The sequence below is a fragment of the Ursus americanus genome, chromosome 4, assembly GCF_024610735.1.
Source record: "Ursus americanus isolate L20-20 chromosome 4, mUrsAme1.1.p, whole genome shotgun sequence".
Classification (NCBI taxonomy): domain Eukaryota; kingdom Metazoa; phylum Chordata; class Mammalia; order Carnivora; family Ursidae; genus Ursus; species Ursus americanus.
The window spans coordinates 49,561,752-49,576,965 of NC_142130.1; the positions used below are offsets into that span (position 1 = coordinate 49,561,752).

A 15,214-nucleotide genomic window follows, 5' to 3' on the forward strand; every position below is an offset into this window, starting at 1 on the left:
AGAGATCACAAATGTTAGGAGAGAATGGCAGATACAATAAGGTTTTTAAGACAGAGAGAAGTCTATATAAAGCTGACTCAAACAAAATACAAAAGCTGTTTCCTCTTCAGTCATTTATGCAGAAACTTGCACTAAATTAAAAGGTGTGATGCATATATTAGCAATCCCTATAGTCTGGTTCTTTTACTGCTCTGGCCTGTTTAGTAGGTACTATTTGGTCAGCACTGTCAACTATATGCTTTTTCATCAGCCCGATGTTTGATCTGCACTCTCTCTAGAACTAACAGTAAAAGAGATACACTCAGAAATTTAGGAAGTTTTGGTTGGTAATCAGGTGTTAACCCTCGTTTACTCTATGCGAGGTTTATATTTCATCTTAGAAACTAGCTGGGTGACTGTTGCTGTTTTTTGACAGCCAGCAAAAAGCAATGCCTTAGACCTGTTTGGCTGCTGTCCTGGGTAGAAGAGTTTGGCAGCCCTAAGGAGATGAAATTCTTCAGCTTCGGGACCCGCCCAGCGTACACCCTCTCAGCCACTACTCTGTTGCTATGAAACAAAAGACTAGGAAGGTGAGCGAAGCAGGAAGTCCCGCCTTTTAGCCCCAGTTGGCTTTGGCTCGGGCTCCCAATGCTCACGCCTACCCGCCCACTCCTTATTGGTCAGTTCCCTAGTGCCTGGCATCCTTTCTTCCATTTCCTTTCCCCTTTCCACTTTCTTTCTTGGGTGAGTCCAGTCCCCCCATTTCCCTCCGAGTCCCTTTCTATTTGGGACGTGCCGCGAGCGGGCCTTCCTTTGGGGCCATTGTGTACTGTGGGAGACGTGGACTGGGTGGTAGTGCGAGAAGGACGGCCGCCTCCCGCCCATTGGCGCCGCCCGCTGTCGGGCAGTGCAAGGGCGCGTGGGATTGGCCTAGAGGCGAGCGGCCCCGCCCCCCGGCTCCGCCCCGCTCCCGGGTCTCTATGTGTGTGTATCCTACAGGGGTGGGGTATCCAGCGAGTGGTCTCCACCTCCAGCTAGTGCTGCTGCGGCGTCCCGCGGCCTCCCCGAGAATCAGGCGGGAGGGGAGAGCGGGTGTGGATTGGTCTTGACGGTAATTGTTGCGTTTCCCCGTCTCGGTGGCCTGCGCTCTGGGTTGCTCCTTCCTCTGGAACGTGCTTTTACGGCGACCACACACTCCCTACCCGGGCTACCCACGCACCCTGGGCTGGTGCGTGTAAAGTAGGACCCGCGCACACCCGTGTCTCTGGACAGCTACGGTGCGGAAAGGCCGGGAGGGAAGGGGGCGCTGGGGAGGCTTGCCGCTTCTTTCCGGCCAGGGGGCCCTGGGGCAGCCAGCCGCGGGCCACGGAGGTACAGAGGACAGCCCTGGCTTCCAGTTGCTGTCGCTGCCGCCGGCACAGTTGGAAGAGGGGTATTTAAAGACCGGAACCCAGGCTGGGCCGGGGGAGGAGAGAGCGGGAGTGAAGGGAGACGGGCGGCTGGGATTGCAGACATCCCGGGTGTGTATGTGGGGGTGCGTCCGCCCGGGAGCCGAATGCTGGGCGCCCGAGACCGACGGGTCTGCGGGCGCTGGAGGTGCGAGGGGATACTTTGGCCTTTCTGTGTCCACCTTCCTCCCCCAGCTGAGGTCCAGAGTGGCAGGGGAGGGGCCTGAACAAGGAGGGGGCACAGACGTCCCGAAACAAAGCTTTGGACCCCCACTCCCCTTGGGTGAGACGCGAGGAAAGGAGCGAAATAAGTGAACTCTCTTCTTTCTGTGCCCGCTCTTGTCAGTTTCTCACCCCTCTTTTTTTAGTAGGTTATTTGTTGGTTTATTTGGCTCTTAACTTGGGGCTAACTCCTTACCGCGTTGGTTTAAAGAACTGTGTGTTCGTGTGTCCATGTTCCCGTGTCCGTACTTGTTGGCTTTAGCGGGGAAAATCCGAATCCTAAGCCTTTGTTGACAACAGATATGTCCCTTGTGCTCGTGTAGAATAATCTTTACGTTTATATAACTTGGCGAAATCTAACAGAGTGAAAGTGAGGTTTTCAAGTGAAGCTCTCAAAATGTTTTCTGGGAGCTTTAGTTCTAGTATACATTGAATTGAGATTAAGGCAGGGATGGGGAGAACATCGTGTTCTTATCTAGTTGGAGGAAACCTCTGTTAAGTTGTTGTTGTTTTGTTTTGTTTATTATGTTTTTTTTTTTTTTGGTTATGAGTTGGGTATTAATCAAGGCTTTGCTACGTGAAATTTGAGAAGGATGCATCTTTAACCCTTAGTGCTCCAAAAGCAAATCTAAGGTTACTGTTTGTTGTGTGTACAGACTGAGAGTGCAAATTCATAGCTACTGAGAGGTTGAACCTGGGACCCTGGATTTTGTTCTCAGTGATGGAAGATGTAGTGGGTACAAATTAACCTGTTCAGTTTTCTGCTGGGTAAACATTTTCATGACCAACTAACTTTTTTTTTTTTTTTTATCTGCCTTTCAAAGAACTAAGGTTCCAGATGGCAAATTCTATGAATGGCAGAAACCCTGGTGGTCGAGGAGGAAACCCCCGAAAAGGACGGATTTTGGGCATTATTGATGCTATTCAAGATGCAGTTGGACCTCCTAAGCAAGCAGCAGCAGATCGCAGGACTGTGGAGAAAACTTGGAAACTCATGGACAAAGTGGTAAGTTCTGTATGCTTGTGCCTCTGTGTAGCCATATTTGCCCTGGATATGGTTTCTTCTTCTGTGGTTTTATTTGTACCATCAATTAATATTACTGCTACCATTAATTAATAATTATTGTTATGGCAACAGTCTTTTGATTTGAATCGACCATTTTTCTTGCATCCACTCTATGTTTTAAAAAGTTGGATTCAGAGCAAAGACTTGTTTTTTTGCCTTTTGTCCTACTCTTCAAGGTTCAAAGTTCCTCTATATGACTCAGATATGCAAAGTTTTTACTGTTGGCTGCTCTTTGTTGGTACGTGGCCATAGAATGGTTTGGAAATGTTTGCTCTGTCTTATATGAGGTTGTGTTACTGTTAAATAACAAAAGAGTGCAAACAAGTGTTTTAAGAAAGCCCTCTGAGGGACCACTCACGACAATCACAATGCATGACACTGAGAATGTTTACTAGAGGAAGAACCAGATTAGTCCCTAAGTGGGGAAGCAGTATTTGAGAGAGTTTCCATTTTCATCTGTGAGAATTCATCTTCATTAAGAAACTTTTTGTTGTTTGTTGTTAATGGTAGAGTTAGTTTCTTTCATCTATTCCATTTTGAAACAGGAAACCTTTTCGATTGCACATTGTTTATTGTGAAAGGAAAATTTGTGATGGAGGTGGTGGGGCTGAGAAACCTCTGTGGTTTCTGCATGTTGCTTTCAGATGAATAATAATTTTACAAGAAGAAGTCAAGCTGGATGTCAGTACCCTGAGAAGTCTAGGCAACCTGAATATTTTACTGGAGTCTACTGAGAAACTAGCTGTCAGTGTCCTATCTTACTAAGTAAGATTATGAAACAAATATGATTAAGATGTAGCTTGCTGCTGTGCAGAATTAATAGTTCTTATTTTTGAAGCAGTAGTACCATCCCCTGTATATTGGTAAATGTTTGTAGCACCATCTGGTTTCATTTCATAGGTATTTGGGGCTAATTATGAATTTAGTTGATGCAGGGCTCTTGATATTTTTGTGACTGCAGAAATGGAGGTTTAAAAAAATATCCTTTGTAGGGATGTGCTAAAGCCCCATGAAATCGTATAGTAACAGTCGCCTTCATTGTGGCTTGTAACCATGTATGAATACTTGCCATAAAAAGCCGCTGTCGGTGTGGTACTAGTGGTACAGGAAGGTGATAAGATTCGGTTCATTTTCATTTATCCTTATGGAGAGTACAGATGGATAGATGAATGATAGGCCTGCCATTCTAGGGCCGGTGGTGCTAAATGCAGAGCCGGAAATTTTTGCCAGATAAATATCCTTAGTTTGGGGCTTCATTGTGACCTATTTAAGCTTCTGCCAATTTATTCAAATTGTGATATTAAAATGCTCCAGACAGAATGATGTCATAGTGTCAGAACATTGCAACTTGCTGCTTGAGGTCAGGTTTGGATTTTAGCGTTGGATACTTAAGAATGAGGAGTATGCAGTGGGAAGAGCTGCATATATTTGGCAGGCACAAGACTCTCTTTGCTTTTCTGAAGAGGATGCAATTTAAGGTCACTCTCATTGCCTAAATCATTAGTTGGGCATAAGAGGAGGAATGCATGGTTTTTCCCTAACTTACCTGTTATACTAGTGGGCAACACATGGGTCAGATTCTACCAAGGAGCTGCCTCTCCCTCCCCACCCCCTTCTGTGAGTGGTCAGAATTTGTACATTTTTGAGTGAATGTTAGCACAGCAAATAAAAAAGACTGATACGAGGAAGTGGTGAGCTGCAGTTAATAGAAAGTCATTATTTTTAAAAAGAATTAAAGAATATATTCATAATTTTGATTTGTAACTGATTGTTAACATAAGTTTTACCCACTTTTAATTATTTCACCATGGCTTATGGTAAAATAGATGGTTTTTTGATAGTTAAGCCTCTGCCATTGTTTATTTTATTAACCCTTTTGTGGGTTTGGGTTTAGCCTCTCCAATTGAGGAATCGGACTCATAAGGCAAACTGTTACTGAAAGTCTCTACTTACTGGAATGTGGGTTAGGGTGTTGGCAAAGGTGCATTGGTATGGCTTTCCCTATTCGTCTTCATTATTTGTCAAGAATGAACATGGTGGTGTTCATTTATGAATGCATCCATGGGCTTTGTGTAGGGAGATCACATAAATCACTATAAAGGGGTGTTTATCACTACTCTATCACACGGTAATAAAAAGGCATTGATAATTACTAACTGAAAATATATTTTATTTAATTGTGAAATGCAGAAGCATCCCTCACTTGTGTTTACCTTTTTTTTTTCTTCCTTTGTCAGTGGTGAAGGAAGTGGTTCATAATCTCAACATTGTCCTGGTGATTACATCAGGATCTTTATTATGAGTCCAAAAGTTAATCCCTTGACGTATCACCTAACTGTTTTATAAAATAACAGCAATAGCCTGAGTTTAGCTTGTGAATAACAGAAAATAGTAACTTTCAAGTCTAACCGGTAGTTACATGAAAGGCAGGGCTAGGTGTTTGGTTAGCATTTTTTTCTTTAGGAAGCCTCTTCAACAAGGGCAGATCTTAGAAGGATAAATGTGATGCGAACTTTAAGTTCAGTACGTTGCAGCTACCTACAAAGTAAAAGAACTTATTTTACAGGGGACATGAAGCAGTCTCAGACCATAGGAGAAATACCCAGTAAGTGTGTAGTTTTACCATTCCTTGGCCTCTAGAATTTAAAACAGTCAACCGAGACTCCAGTTCCAACTAATTGTAATGTTTTCAGAGGGCAGACTTCTTTTTTTTTTTTTTTTAAAGATTTTATTTATTTATTCGACAGAGATAGAGATAGCCAGCGAGAGAGGGAACACAAACAGGGGGAGTGGGAGAGGAAGAAGCAGGCTCATAGCGGAGGAGCCTGATGTGGGGCTTGATCCCAGAACGCTGGGATCACGCCCTGAGCCAAAGGCAGATGCTTAACCGCCACCCAGGCACCCCTCAGAGGGCAGACTTCTATACAAGGTCACTGAGAGTAGGAGGGAGTCATTGCTCAGTTGTGTTTTTTTGTGAGATGAAAAGTGTTTTGTAAACAAACATAAGTTTACTGAGAAAAAGAATGGTAGCATATCCCAAAGCATCCCATTTAGACATATTTTCTGGCCTTAGCTCTATGTGTCAGTTTAAGTCAATAGCTAACCCCAAACTCTTCCGGTCTTTGGATGCCTGTTTGATATTCATGAATACACATCCGGGTTCAAATATACCTGACATATGGAGTCTGTTCCAAAGCTATTATAGAGATGGGTCTCTTAAACACTTAATCAACATTTATTGAGAGCCTACTATGTTCTTACTAAGTGCTTGTTACTAGGGATACAAAGCTAGATAAGATGTATAACTCTGCCTCTGACCTGTCAAGGAACTCAGACACCAACATCAGAGCCAGGCATATAAATGGTAATTTATTATTTATATTATATTTATTAGGTCATCGCCATGTAGTATGGACAAGGCTGTAATACAGACCTGTGGGAAGTGCAGCGGGGGCAAAGTGAAGAAGAGCCTCCTTGTTTTTCTGGCTACTGTTCAGACAGTCGTCTGTCTGGACTCTGCTGGGCACTACCTTTAGGAACAGCATTCTTGTACTCTTGCTGGAAATGCTGAGGTGAGGGTAAGGAAATGGTTGCTAATCAGTATGGGAGGAATGATGATTTATTAATGTGAGGTTCCTGAGCATGGTTTTCACGAGCGTCTTAGCCAGGTGATGGAAAATGGAAGAAAGAGTTTTCCAGCTAATAGATACTAAATGTACTGAGCTTACATGGATGTTCAGGAAATTAGAAAAGAATTAATTGATGCCAAAGAGCAAAGCAAGTTGAGTACCTGCCTACATTTTGTCTTGCTGTCCTTGTCATTTATTTGAAATTACATTATTGAAAGAGTTCTAAAAGCATTTAAAAAGTGATGATGCCAAATAGCCTTTTCCTGCCTTTTACCCTCAGTACATCGAGTACATTTGTCAAGCTTGGAGTGTAATTCATTCTCCATCTTTATGATTTTACTGCAACCGTAATATATTTTAAAGTTTGTCAATCAAAGATGCTTGGAATACATGCAGCTATTTTAACAAATAACAGGCAGTATTCTTTTCTAAGATGAATTCCTCATACCTCTGAAAAAACATTGTATGTGGGATAAAACGTAGGCTTTGGATGCCTGTTGTTTGTGTTTGTTGGGTTTGAGATATCACCATCCCTGGGCCCTTGGAATAGGGAATATCATTTATTGGAATTATTCTTCATGCATTTTCTTTTCTTCAGTGAAGTTGCTCCATGTTAGCAAAATCATGGGCACTGCTAAACCTGGGTGGATGATAACATTCAAGTGTCTGAACAGTTTTGCTTAATACTGAGATTTTGAACTTGTGCTTGGCTAAGTGAAGTGATCCCAAAGTTTGCTCCTTTCCCCTTTTAGGAAAAATTTTTGATAAAATAAAAGATTTAAAGGAATCCTACCACATTGCCTTGGTTTATCCTTGTGACTTAGGATATTCATTTAACAGAAGACTTAATCAGTTAGTCATCTTTTCAACTCTTACAAAGTCTTTACCATTCAGATTTTAGATCAACTCTTCCTCTCTTCAGAGTTGCTTTATATGCGATCTATTGATTTCACCATTCATTTATCAAATTCCATCTATGGAAAGATAGATATTTATAAATACCCCTTCCATTCTATGTAGTATAGTGTAGTGTACATACTCTAGGATGTAGAAAGTGCTGTCATGGGGTGTAAATAAAGTGCTGCGACATAGGCTGTAGTGGGGGAGAATGGCTTGCTGGGGGTGAAAGGTCGATAAGGAACGCAGCTTGGTAGAGGTGTTATCCAGCCATTCTTTCAAGAATGTTTTGGATTCCAGTGAGGTACAGCACACATCAGGCTGAAGGAATGCGGGAAAAGGGAGATTGTTGAGGAGGTAAGGTAGAGAAAGATGAAGAGGCTTTCTGCTTTTTCAAGGAGTTTGGACTTTATTTATTTGGTAGAAGAGAAATGTTAAAGTCTTTGAGCAGAGTGTGAAAAACAGTCAAGGCTATGCTGTGGCAGATTACTCTCGACTCTACGAAGGATGGATTAAGAGCAAAGAAACTTAAAAATAGAAGTAGTGATCCAGAAGAATGAAAACAGACTGGGCAAGAAATAACGAAGGGGGGCGCCTGGGTGGCTCAGTCATTAAGTGTCTGCCTTCGGCTCAGGGCGTGACCCCAGCGTTCTGGAATCGAGCCCCACATCAGGCTCCTCCGCTGGGAGCCTGCTTCTTCCTCTCCCATTCCCCCTGCTTGTGTTCCCTCTCTCGCTGGCTGTCTTTCTCTCTCTGTCGAATGAATAAATAAAATCTTTAAAAAAAAAAAAAGAAATAATGAAGGGGAGAATTGAGAGTCAATATAGCAAGTGTAGGCTCAAACGTGGGAGGCATTTTGGAGGTAAAATTTACAGGTCCCAGTGACCCTTTAACTATAGAGGGTGAAAGAGAAGGTGAAGTGAAAGTGACTCGAGGTTTTTAGCCTGAAGGCAGCGATGCTCTTAATGAGATAAGGAACATAGTAAAAAGGGGAAGCTTGGGAGCTGGTGCATAAGTTTGTTTTTGGCCATGTTGAGTTTGACATGCCAGAGTGAAATCCATTTTGAAGTAAGAAAGTTGAATGTGCAGTTGAAGAGAGAAGTTGAAACTGGAGGCACAGGTTTGGTAGATATGCCCGCAGGGGTAGTATTTCAAGCTGTAGACCATCAAGAGATTTGCAATGCAGAGTAGAAGAGGAGAGTCAGAGAAAAGTCAGAGATTGGCATTTTGTCTGTGTGGGGTTGGACTTATAATTAGATGGCAGTGAAGGAGAGAGAATCCTGCAAAGGACAGTGATGAGAGAGGTAGGAAAAGAATTAGGGCAGATTGATTTCTTGGGGAGAGACAGCTTCAATTAAGGAGATAGTTTCCAGTTCTGAGAAAACCAAATTCAAGTCCAAGTAGAGAAAAACCAAGCAGGATAAAAGTTTAAGAAGTTGCTGAATTTCAGTAGTAGAGGCCATTGTTGACCTTTCAGAGTAGTTTCGTTTACATGGTAGGGCTAGATTAAAAAGAATGTGTGGATAACTTAACAGTTGTTCTCTAAGTGTGACAACTGGTGAAATGGAAAGAAGTTCTGATAGAGGGCTTGAGGGTTCGAGCAGAGCATAACTGTGTGTGTGCATGGTGCTATGGAAGAGGTTCACACATTGAGGGGAAGGGATGTAGGCAGGGAGTGATTTAAAATGTAAAGGAAGAAGAAATAATAAAGGGTCATCCTGATTACAACGTGGGAGGGAAAGGCTAAGAACAAGTAGAAGAATAAACCTTGGTAGAGAACTAACTTCTACTTAGAGAAGAGGGAAGTAAGGAAACAGGGTTTTGAGAGAATTTGTAAATTTTATGTTGGGTTGTCAGGAAGTGATTTACATTTGTAATGTTTAAACCACATTTTAAAATTATATATTATAGAATAACAATATATATTTTAATCAGTCTTTTAGCAGTTAAATGGGTAAATAAGTAAAACATTGAGATGGAAATAAGTTCTTCTCCTGTATCGTAAGATCATTTTAGAAACACGCTGTGGCTTAAATGATGCCACAATACTATTTTTATCTACTCTGCTCGGGCATATGGGTAGGTTGGTTTGTTGTTGTTGCCATTGTTTTTAGTATTTGTAAGTTGCTGATATTTTCCTAGTCATGAAGGAAGCATTTTGAAAATTCCTGACCGAATTTTTAGCTCTTTTACATATTAATATTTAAACAATCGTTAAGCTCATTCATGCCATCTTCCAATAGCAATAACAAAAATAGCGATTAAGGTAAATGTCCTACCTGTTCAGATTGTACGTCAGCCGAGTACTGCTGATGTATTAATTCCTATCAGGAGTACTGACCTGGGCTTATTACTGTTAGCTGCTTTCCTGCGTAAAACACTCCAGACTTGTACAGAGTTTCAGGTAGTATGAAGAACTCTAGGAGCTGAAAGAACTCTTACTGATCCTCAACAGAGCAGTCAGTGCCCCGGTCTAATTCTCGTATGTTGGCAAAATCTGCAATTTACCAGGTTGTGGTATAATACAAAATACAGAAAAAAGAAGTACTAAGAAGTCCTGAGTGCCACCTCTGTGCTAGGTACTGCGCAGAGCACTTTACATTTCCTCCTCTAAGACTCATCACATCCTAAGGGTTTTCTAGAAGAAGAAACTGGCCCAAAGTTGCAAAGCTAATAAATGGTAGCACTAGAGCCTAGGTTTGATTGACTCTTGTGTCTGTGTTCATAGTATGAAGATTCAAGCACACCGTTCCGTGGAATAATATGATTCTTCCTCTTTCCACGGGAAGGGAATCAAAAGGCTCTTTACCCCCTAATATTTGATATGATCAAATTCTTCTCGAAACTTTGTACTCACTTAGACAGGTTTATTCACCACAGGTATGGTTGTCCTATTTGCAATACTATCTTCTGAGAAGTTCGTTGTTCCTTTCCTCCTTCTACACCTTCTTTCCTCCATCAAGTATTTATTGTGCATCTACTGTATGCAAGATTCTACATTAGGTGAAGGAAACAGACCAGTAAGAGATACATTCTCCACCGTTAAGGAAGATCAGCTTTAATCTGGAAGGAAGATAGTGGACAAATGAATACACAATTGATATTTTAGTTACAGTTAGTCAGTTGTTTAATGATGCTTGTATTTAAAGAAAGCTTTTAAAGGAATCTTCACTGAAAACCATAAATGATTTGCTAGTTGCCCCCAGATCCTACCTTAAGTAATATACCAGATTCATAACCAATTTTATATGCTAACCTTCTTGTTTTCCTCAATTAATATTTTATATAGAAAGAGTTTTGTATTATTTTTATACTCCTTACATTTTGTACTGTATATGTTTATATACTTTTATGTACTTAGGATGATTTGCTAAATTAAGGTGGGAAGAACTCAAAGGACTCATGGATGCTTTTTATCATAATAATATACTTCTGAGTAATTGCAATAAGGAACCTCTGAAAACATTTATGTGAGGAGCACAGACAAGGGATTCTTTCAAGCTTTTCATACTGTTGTTGAAAATAGGGTATTTCACTTCGTGGGTATATTGCTTGATTTAATATAACTGAATCCTCCATGAAGTGAGGTGTGCTTTATAATGAAAGTCTGTTATAGTATAGGCACAATTCCTCGCTGTTGAAGTTTCCATTTGCTTCAGTAGAATTTCTTTCATACATTTCAGGGGCTGGGGTGAACCTAAGAAATATGTTACCTGACCTAAAACCTCTTTGTTAACTTTTGACTGGAAGTTTTAATTAAAGCACAGTGGGGAAAATCTTTAAATGCAGAGGTGTTCCAAGAATAATTAATGGCTTTGAAAATTGTTATAGCACTGTGTTTATATTTGTGCCTTTGCTTTGATATGGTGAAATATATATTTAATGTATGTGAATATACAGTATATATAGTGTGTGTGTGTGTGTGTATATTAGACACATATTTTTATTTATGTGAAACAGTGCAGACATATATAGAGAGGCCCCCTTAAAAATCTCTAAACACATTTAAACAAATACAACAGGCAGTTGCATAGTGTTATGGAGAGAGTGCCTTACTTTCAACTCTAGACCTCTAGCAGTTAGGGTTTTGAGCAGTAAACTCAGCTATATTCCATTTCTTTGTTTTAGTATTGTTCCGTCACAAGGAGGGAATTGGTCATTGTGATTTCCAAGGTTCTCTTTAGCTCTAAAATCCTTTGACTCAATGACTATAATGGAATTTGTAGCCTAATTCAATACTAAGTGTTTCGCCTGTTAGTTCAAGAGCAAAGAGTAACATTGTTAATGAGCCGATCCTTTCATGTGCTAGTTGGTGCCCTAAAAAGTTCGTTATTGTATAATATGACTGTAGATTTGTTCTTTTTGAAGCTTTTCTGTGTTGGCAATAGGGAGCAACTTAGATATTTCTAGAAGACATCTAAGTCATTTGAATCTGAACTTGAACCTTGTGGTGAGCTTGATTTTTCTCCTTAACATACTGTTTTTAGAAAAGCAATTTTTCTTTCTCTGGCTTTTGCAGTTCCTTGCACATAGCAGGTACTCAATAAATATTTATCGAATTGAATTTGACCTGCTTAGAAGTCATAGTCCTGGTGTAGGGTTATTCATTTTTGGCAGGAGCTGTCATAAATCACGGAGTTTAACACTAATCCCGCTGAGGAACTGTACACTCAGCAGCATATCATAGCTCAGCATTGTACGGTACACTTTCCCAAATGCAAATTTAGAAAACTGCATGGCCTCCAGGAGCCCTGATGAACGGAATCTAGCCTATTTTAAATCTACTTGTGCCACTCACCCGCAGGCTCCCTATGCCTTCTCCTCTTAGAATGACTGCCTTGACTCCTTATGCTACTGCTCTACTCTCTGGTGCCTCTCAAGCCTTTGCATACCCTTTGGCCTGGAATATTCCTTTTGCAAATATAGGTATGCCTTTCTTGATATTCTTTTTCATGTCAAGATAGGAGGGAGCTGCTGCTTTTCTCCTCCAGCACTTTGTACTCTCTTCCATTACAGCCCTTAAAATCTCCTGTAATTCTTTTTTAAGCCATCTGTCTTTTTCACTGGAAAACTCCTTGAGGACAGGTCTGTGATTTATTTCATTCTGCATTCCCTAGGGCCTGAAACAATGCCTGACACATAAACGTTTGTAAAAGTAACAAATGGGACTTGAAGTTCATGGAAATTTGCAAATGGTGTAAAAATAAAAATGTAAATGAGGTTAGCCAGGGATCATTAATTATATGCCTAATTCTAATTAAATTGTGATATAGTTAGAAAGAAGATCAGCCTGAGATTCAAAAGATGCAGGCTCTTGTGTTGGAGTAATGATTTTTAATAGTCCCTTAATCTTTGTAGTTCTTCGTTTCTTTATCTGAAAATGAATGGATTGGACAGGATCTTTCCGAAGATCCCTTAGAGCAAGAATTACATTGCTCCTAAGTTAATTATAGAGAACTAGGTCTCTTCTGCCAGACTCCTTGAGGCAGGAAGTATGTTCTAGTCATCTGTAATTTCCTGGCAATAGCTCAGTACCTGGTGTATAGTAGTTATGCAAACAATTGTACCGAATAAAGCAATAAATTCCCAGATAGAATTACAATTTAAATAAAGCAAATGAGAAAAAGGTCAGGTAGAGAATAGTAAATTAGAAATCTGTAACACTTAAATAATCTGTTAAAGAACATTTACTTGGAATGTCTGAAGAAAATACCTGAGAGAATTTTTTTATCAGTTAAATGTTCACCAGTAGACGAAATTAATTTAAAACTTCCTAGTCCCCTAACTACAAGTTAATAATTTATCAATCTGTGACATGCTATACCAAGTTTTATGTCGCTGAGATTAAACTGTGCCTGCCGTAGGATGTGGCTGGCGATATTTTTGAAATTTGTACGTACTTGTGATACTATTTTATAGTTTTAAGAATTGAAAAACTTTATCTTGTTTGGCTTTGTCAAATCATTGACGTATTTGGGACTTCATCCATCAGTCTTTAGGGCAGAATGAGCTTCTCTGATTATATCATAGTCACGAAAGTAGAAAGAAGGTAAAAAGCTTTATTAACCCCTTTATAATTTTCTCGTGATTTGACATTATTTAATAAGTTCTATGGCATCTTACCTTTCCAAGAAATTAAGGGCATCAAAATAATATTCTTATATTTAATCTACATTGTGCCTTTACATTATTGATTTGAATACTAGTATATTCAATGATGAAAATAAGGAAGTAATGTAATCATGCAGTTTGTGTGTGTGTGTGTGTGTGTGTATGTATAATATGTATGTACATGAAGTATTCTAGAGAATCAACCAAGCCATCTATATATCCATTTGTTAATGTCTATACTATATGCTAGATACTTCTACACTGTATATAACCACAAGGAGGAAGATACGATAATGCCCTCCGCTAACGTGTGAAATGGTTGTCTTAAATTAAGGGCTGATGCTTGATAGTTTGAGCCAGATTTTTCTTCCCACAAAAATTGTATAGTTATTTCTTAAAACAAGTGTGATAGTAAGTGTGAATACTTTTTTCATTTGTTGTTTCCTGGATTTATTGCGTTTGTGGTTCTTGAAACTATTACTGTTCAACTGTTTTCTATTTGGCCTGGGCACTTCTGTGAGTACTCAGGGGTGAATCCATGTTTTGTAGAACCTGAAATTTGGAGAAGTCCTTTTAAAGAAAAAATAATACAAAAGTACAAATACAAAATTGGGTATGAAAGTGAATATTTTTTTAGATTGATAAGTAAGACACAAGTTATAAATTTTTAGAACATTGATAAATCCACAAACATCAGAGGAATAATTTCGACTCTGTACACTTTATACTTTGATTCTCTTCCATTGCCCATGTATATTTCCAGTCCTGTAAGTGACCAAATCTGAATTGGATCTTCCTGCTCCCATGCTATTTGCAGCTCCATGGACACTTGAAGTCTCCCTGAATCCATTCTTCTATTGTGTTGGCTGACAACGATTTAACTAGCTCTGAAAGTGACTGGGCATCTCACACACCTTCTACCAAAGCCACACTAAATGTATTTCCAACTCAGATTCCCATCAGCCAGATTTGAAAAATGCCCACAGCCGGTCCAGTGCCACCCAGCAGGAGGTTAAGTGCGGTGAAAGGGAAGTCGTACTGGAAAAAGACAGAAACCTTAACCAATTGTGTTTCAAATATCTTGCTCTGGAAGTGTTACAAAGACTCCGTGAGGAAGGCCTTAGGAGAGGGCTAGCTCTCGGAGGGACTGTCAAGCCTCTGCCTCACTGGCTTCTCGGGAAAGCTGCCCTTCTGCGTGAGAGTGTGTGCCTCTGTACTATGTACGCTCTTGTGCCATATCTAATGGTTTCATTGAAAAATTCTTTATCTGGGTGGTTCCTTTCACCCTGGTTCAAGGGGGAGGAACAAGACGGGTTACCTTACTTTTCGCAGAAGTTATTTTCAGTTCTGCAGGCGTTCCCAAATGCGCCGGTGGTTGGGTGGCCCCTGATGGAATGACTGAACCGTTATGTAACACGTGTTTATAGGCATGGGATACGATGTGGGGAGGGGAAGAGACTCGTTCGGGCCTGACACCTGTTTACTACTTAATAACTCAGTTATTAAAATTGCACCTCTTTTATTCTCCTCAGGGTTCAGGAACAATATACCAAAACGTTAATTAAAATCTATGAAAGAAAGTTAACTGGGAGTTCAGTGTAGTAAAATAATACCTAAGTGTGAGACATTGGTTGCCAGCAGAAGAGGCCCATTTCCTAATTTTTATTAAAAAAAAAAGAGACTAGTAGTGGTATACAGTACTTAGCACACTGGAGTTCTACGAAGCCATGAACAATGGGATATTGTAGAAGAGAGAATGAAAACTTGAGAGGGGGAAAGTAAAGGTGTGACAGTGACAAAAATGAATGGGTGGAGAAGAAAATTAGATTTAATTGTGTCAAGACGGATGCAGATATTTACCA

The 15,214-nt window shown here is 40.2% G+C and overlaps 1 protein-coding gene across 7 annotated transcripts in view; it reads left to right on the plus strand.

Moving 5' to 3' along the window:
• The first annotated feature begins 954 nt into the window (after window positions 1-954).
• Window positions 955-15,214, plus strand: part of CBLB (Cbl proto-oncogene B) — a 218,850-nt gene continuing 204,590 nt past the window's right edge. For 3 of the 7 annotated variants that reach the window (XR_015724219.1, XM_045785279.2, XM_045785281.2), the window contains exons 1-2: window positions 955-1,090; window positions 2,474-2,655. Coding sequence is in view for 6 of the 7 variants with exons in the window: in XM_045785279.2 (XP_045641235.1) it covers window positions 2,488-2,655 (168 nt within the window). In the remaining variant the exon portion in view is untranslated. The other 4 variants (XM_045785283.2, XM_045785285.2, XM_045785280.2 and 1 more) reach the window with 4 other exon arrangements.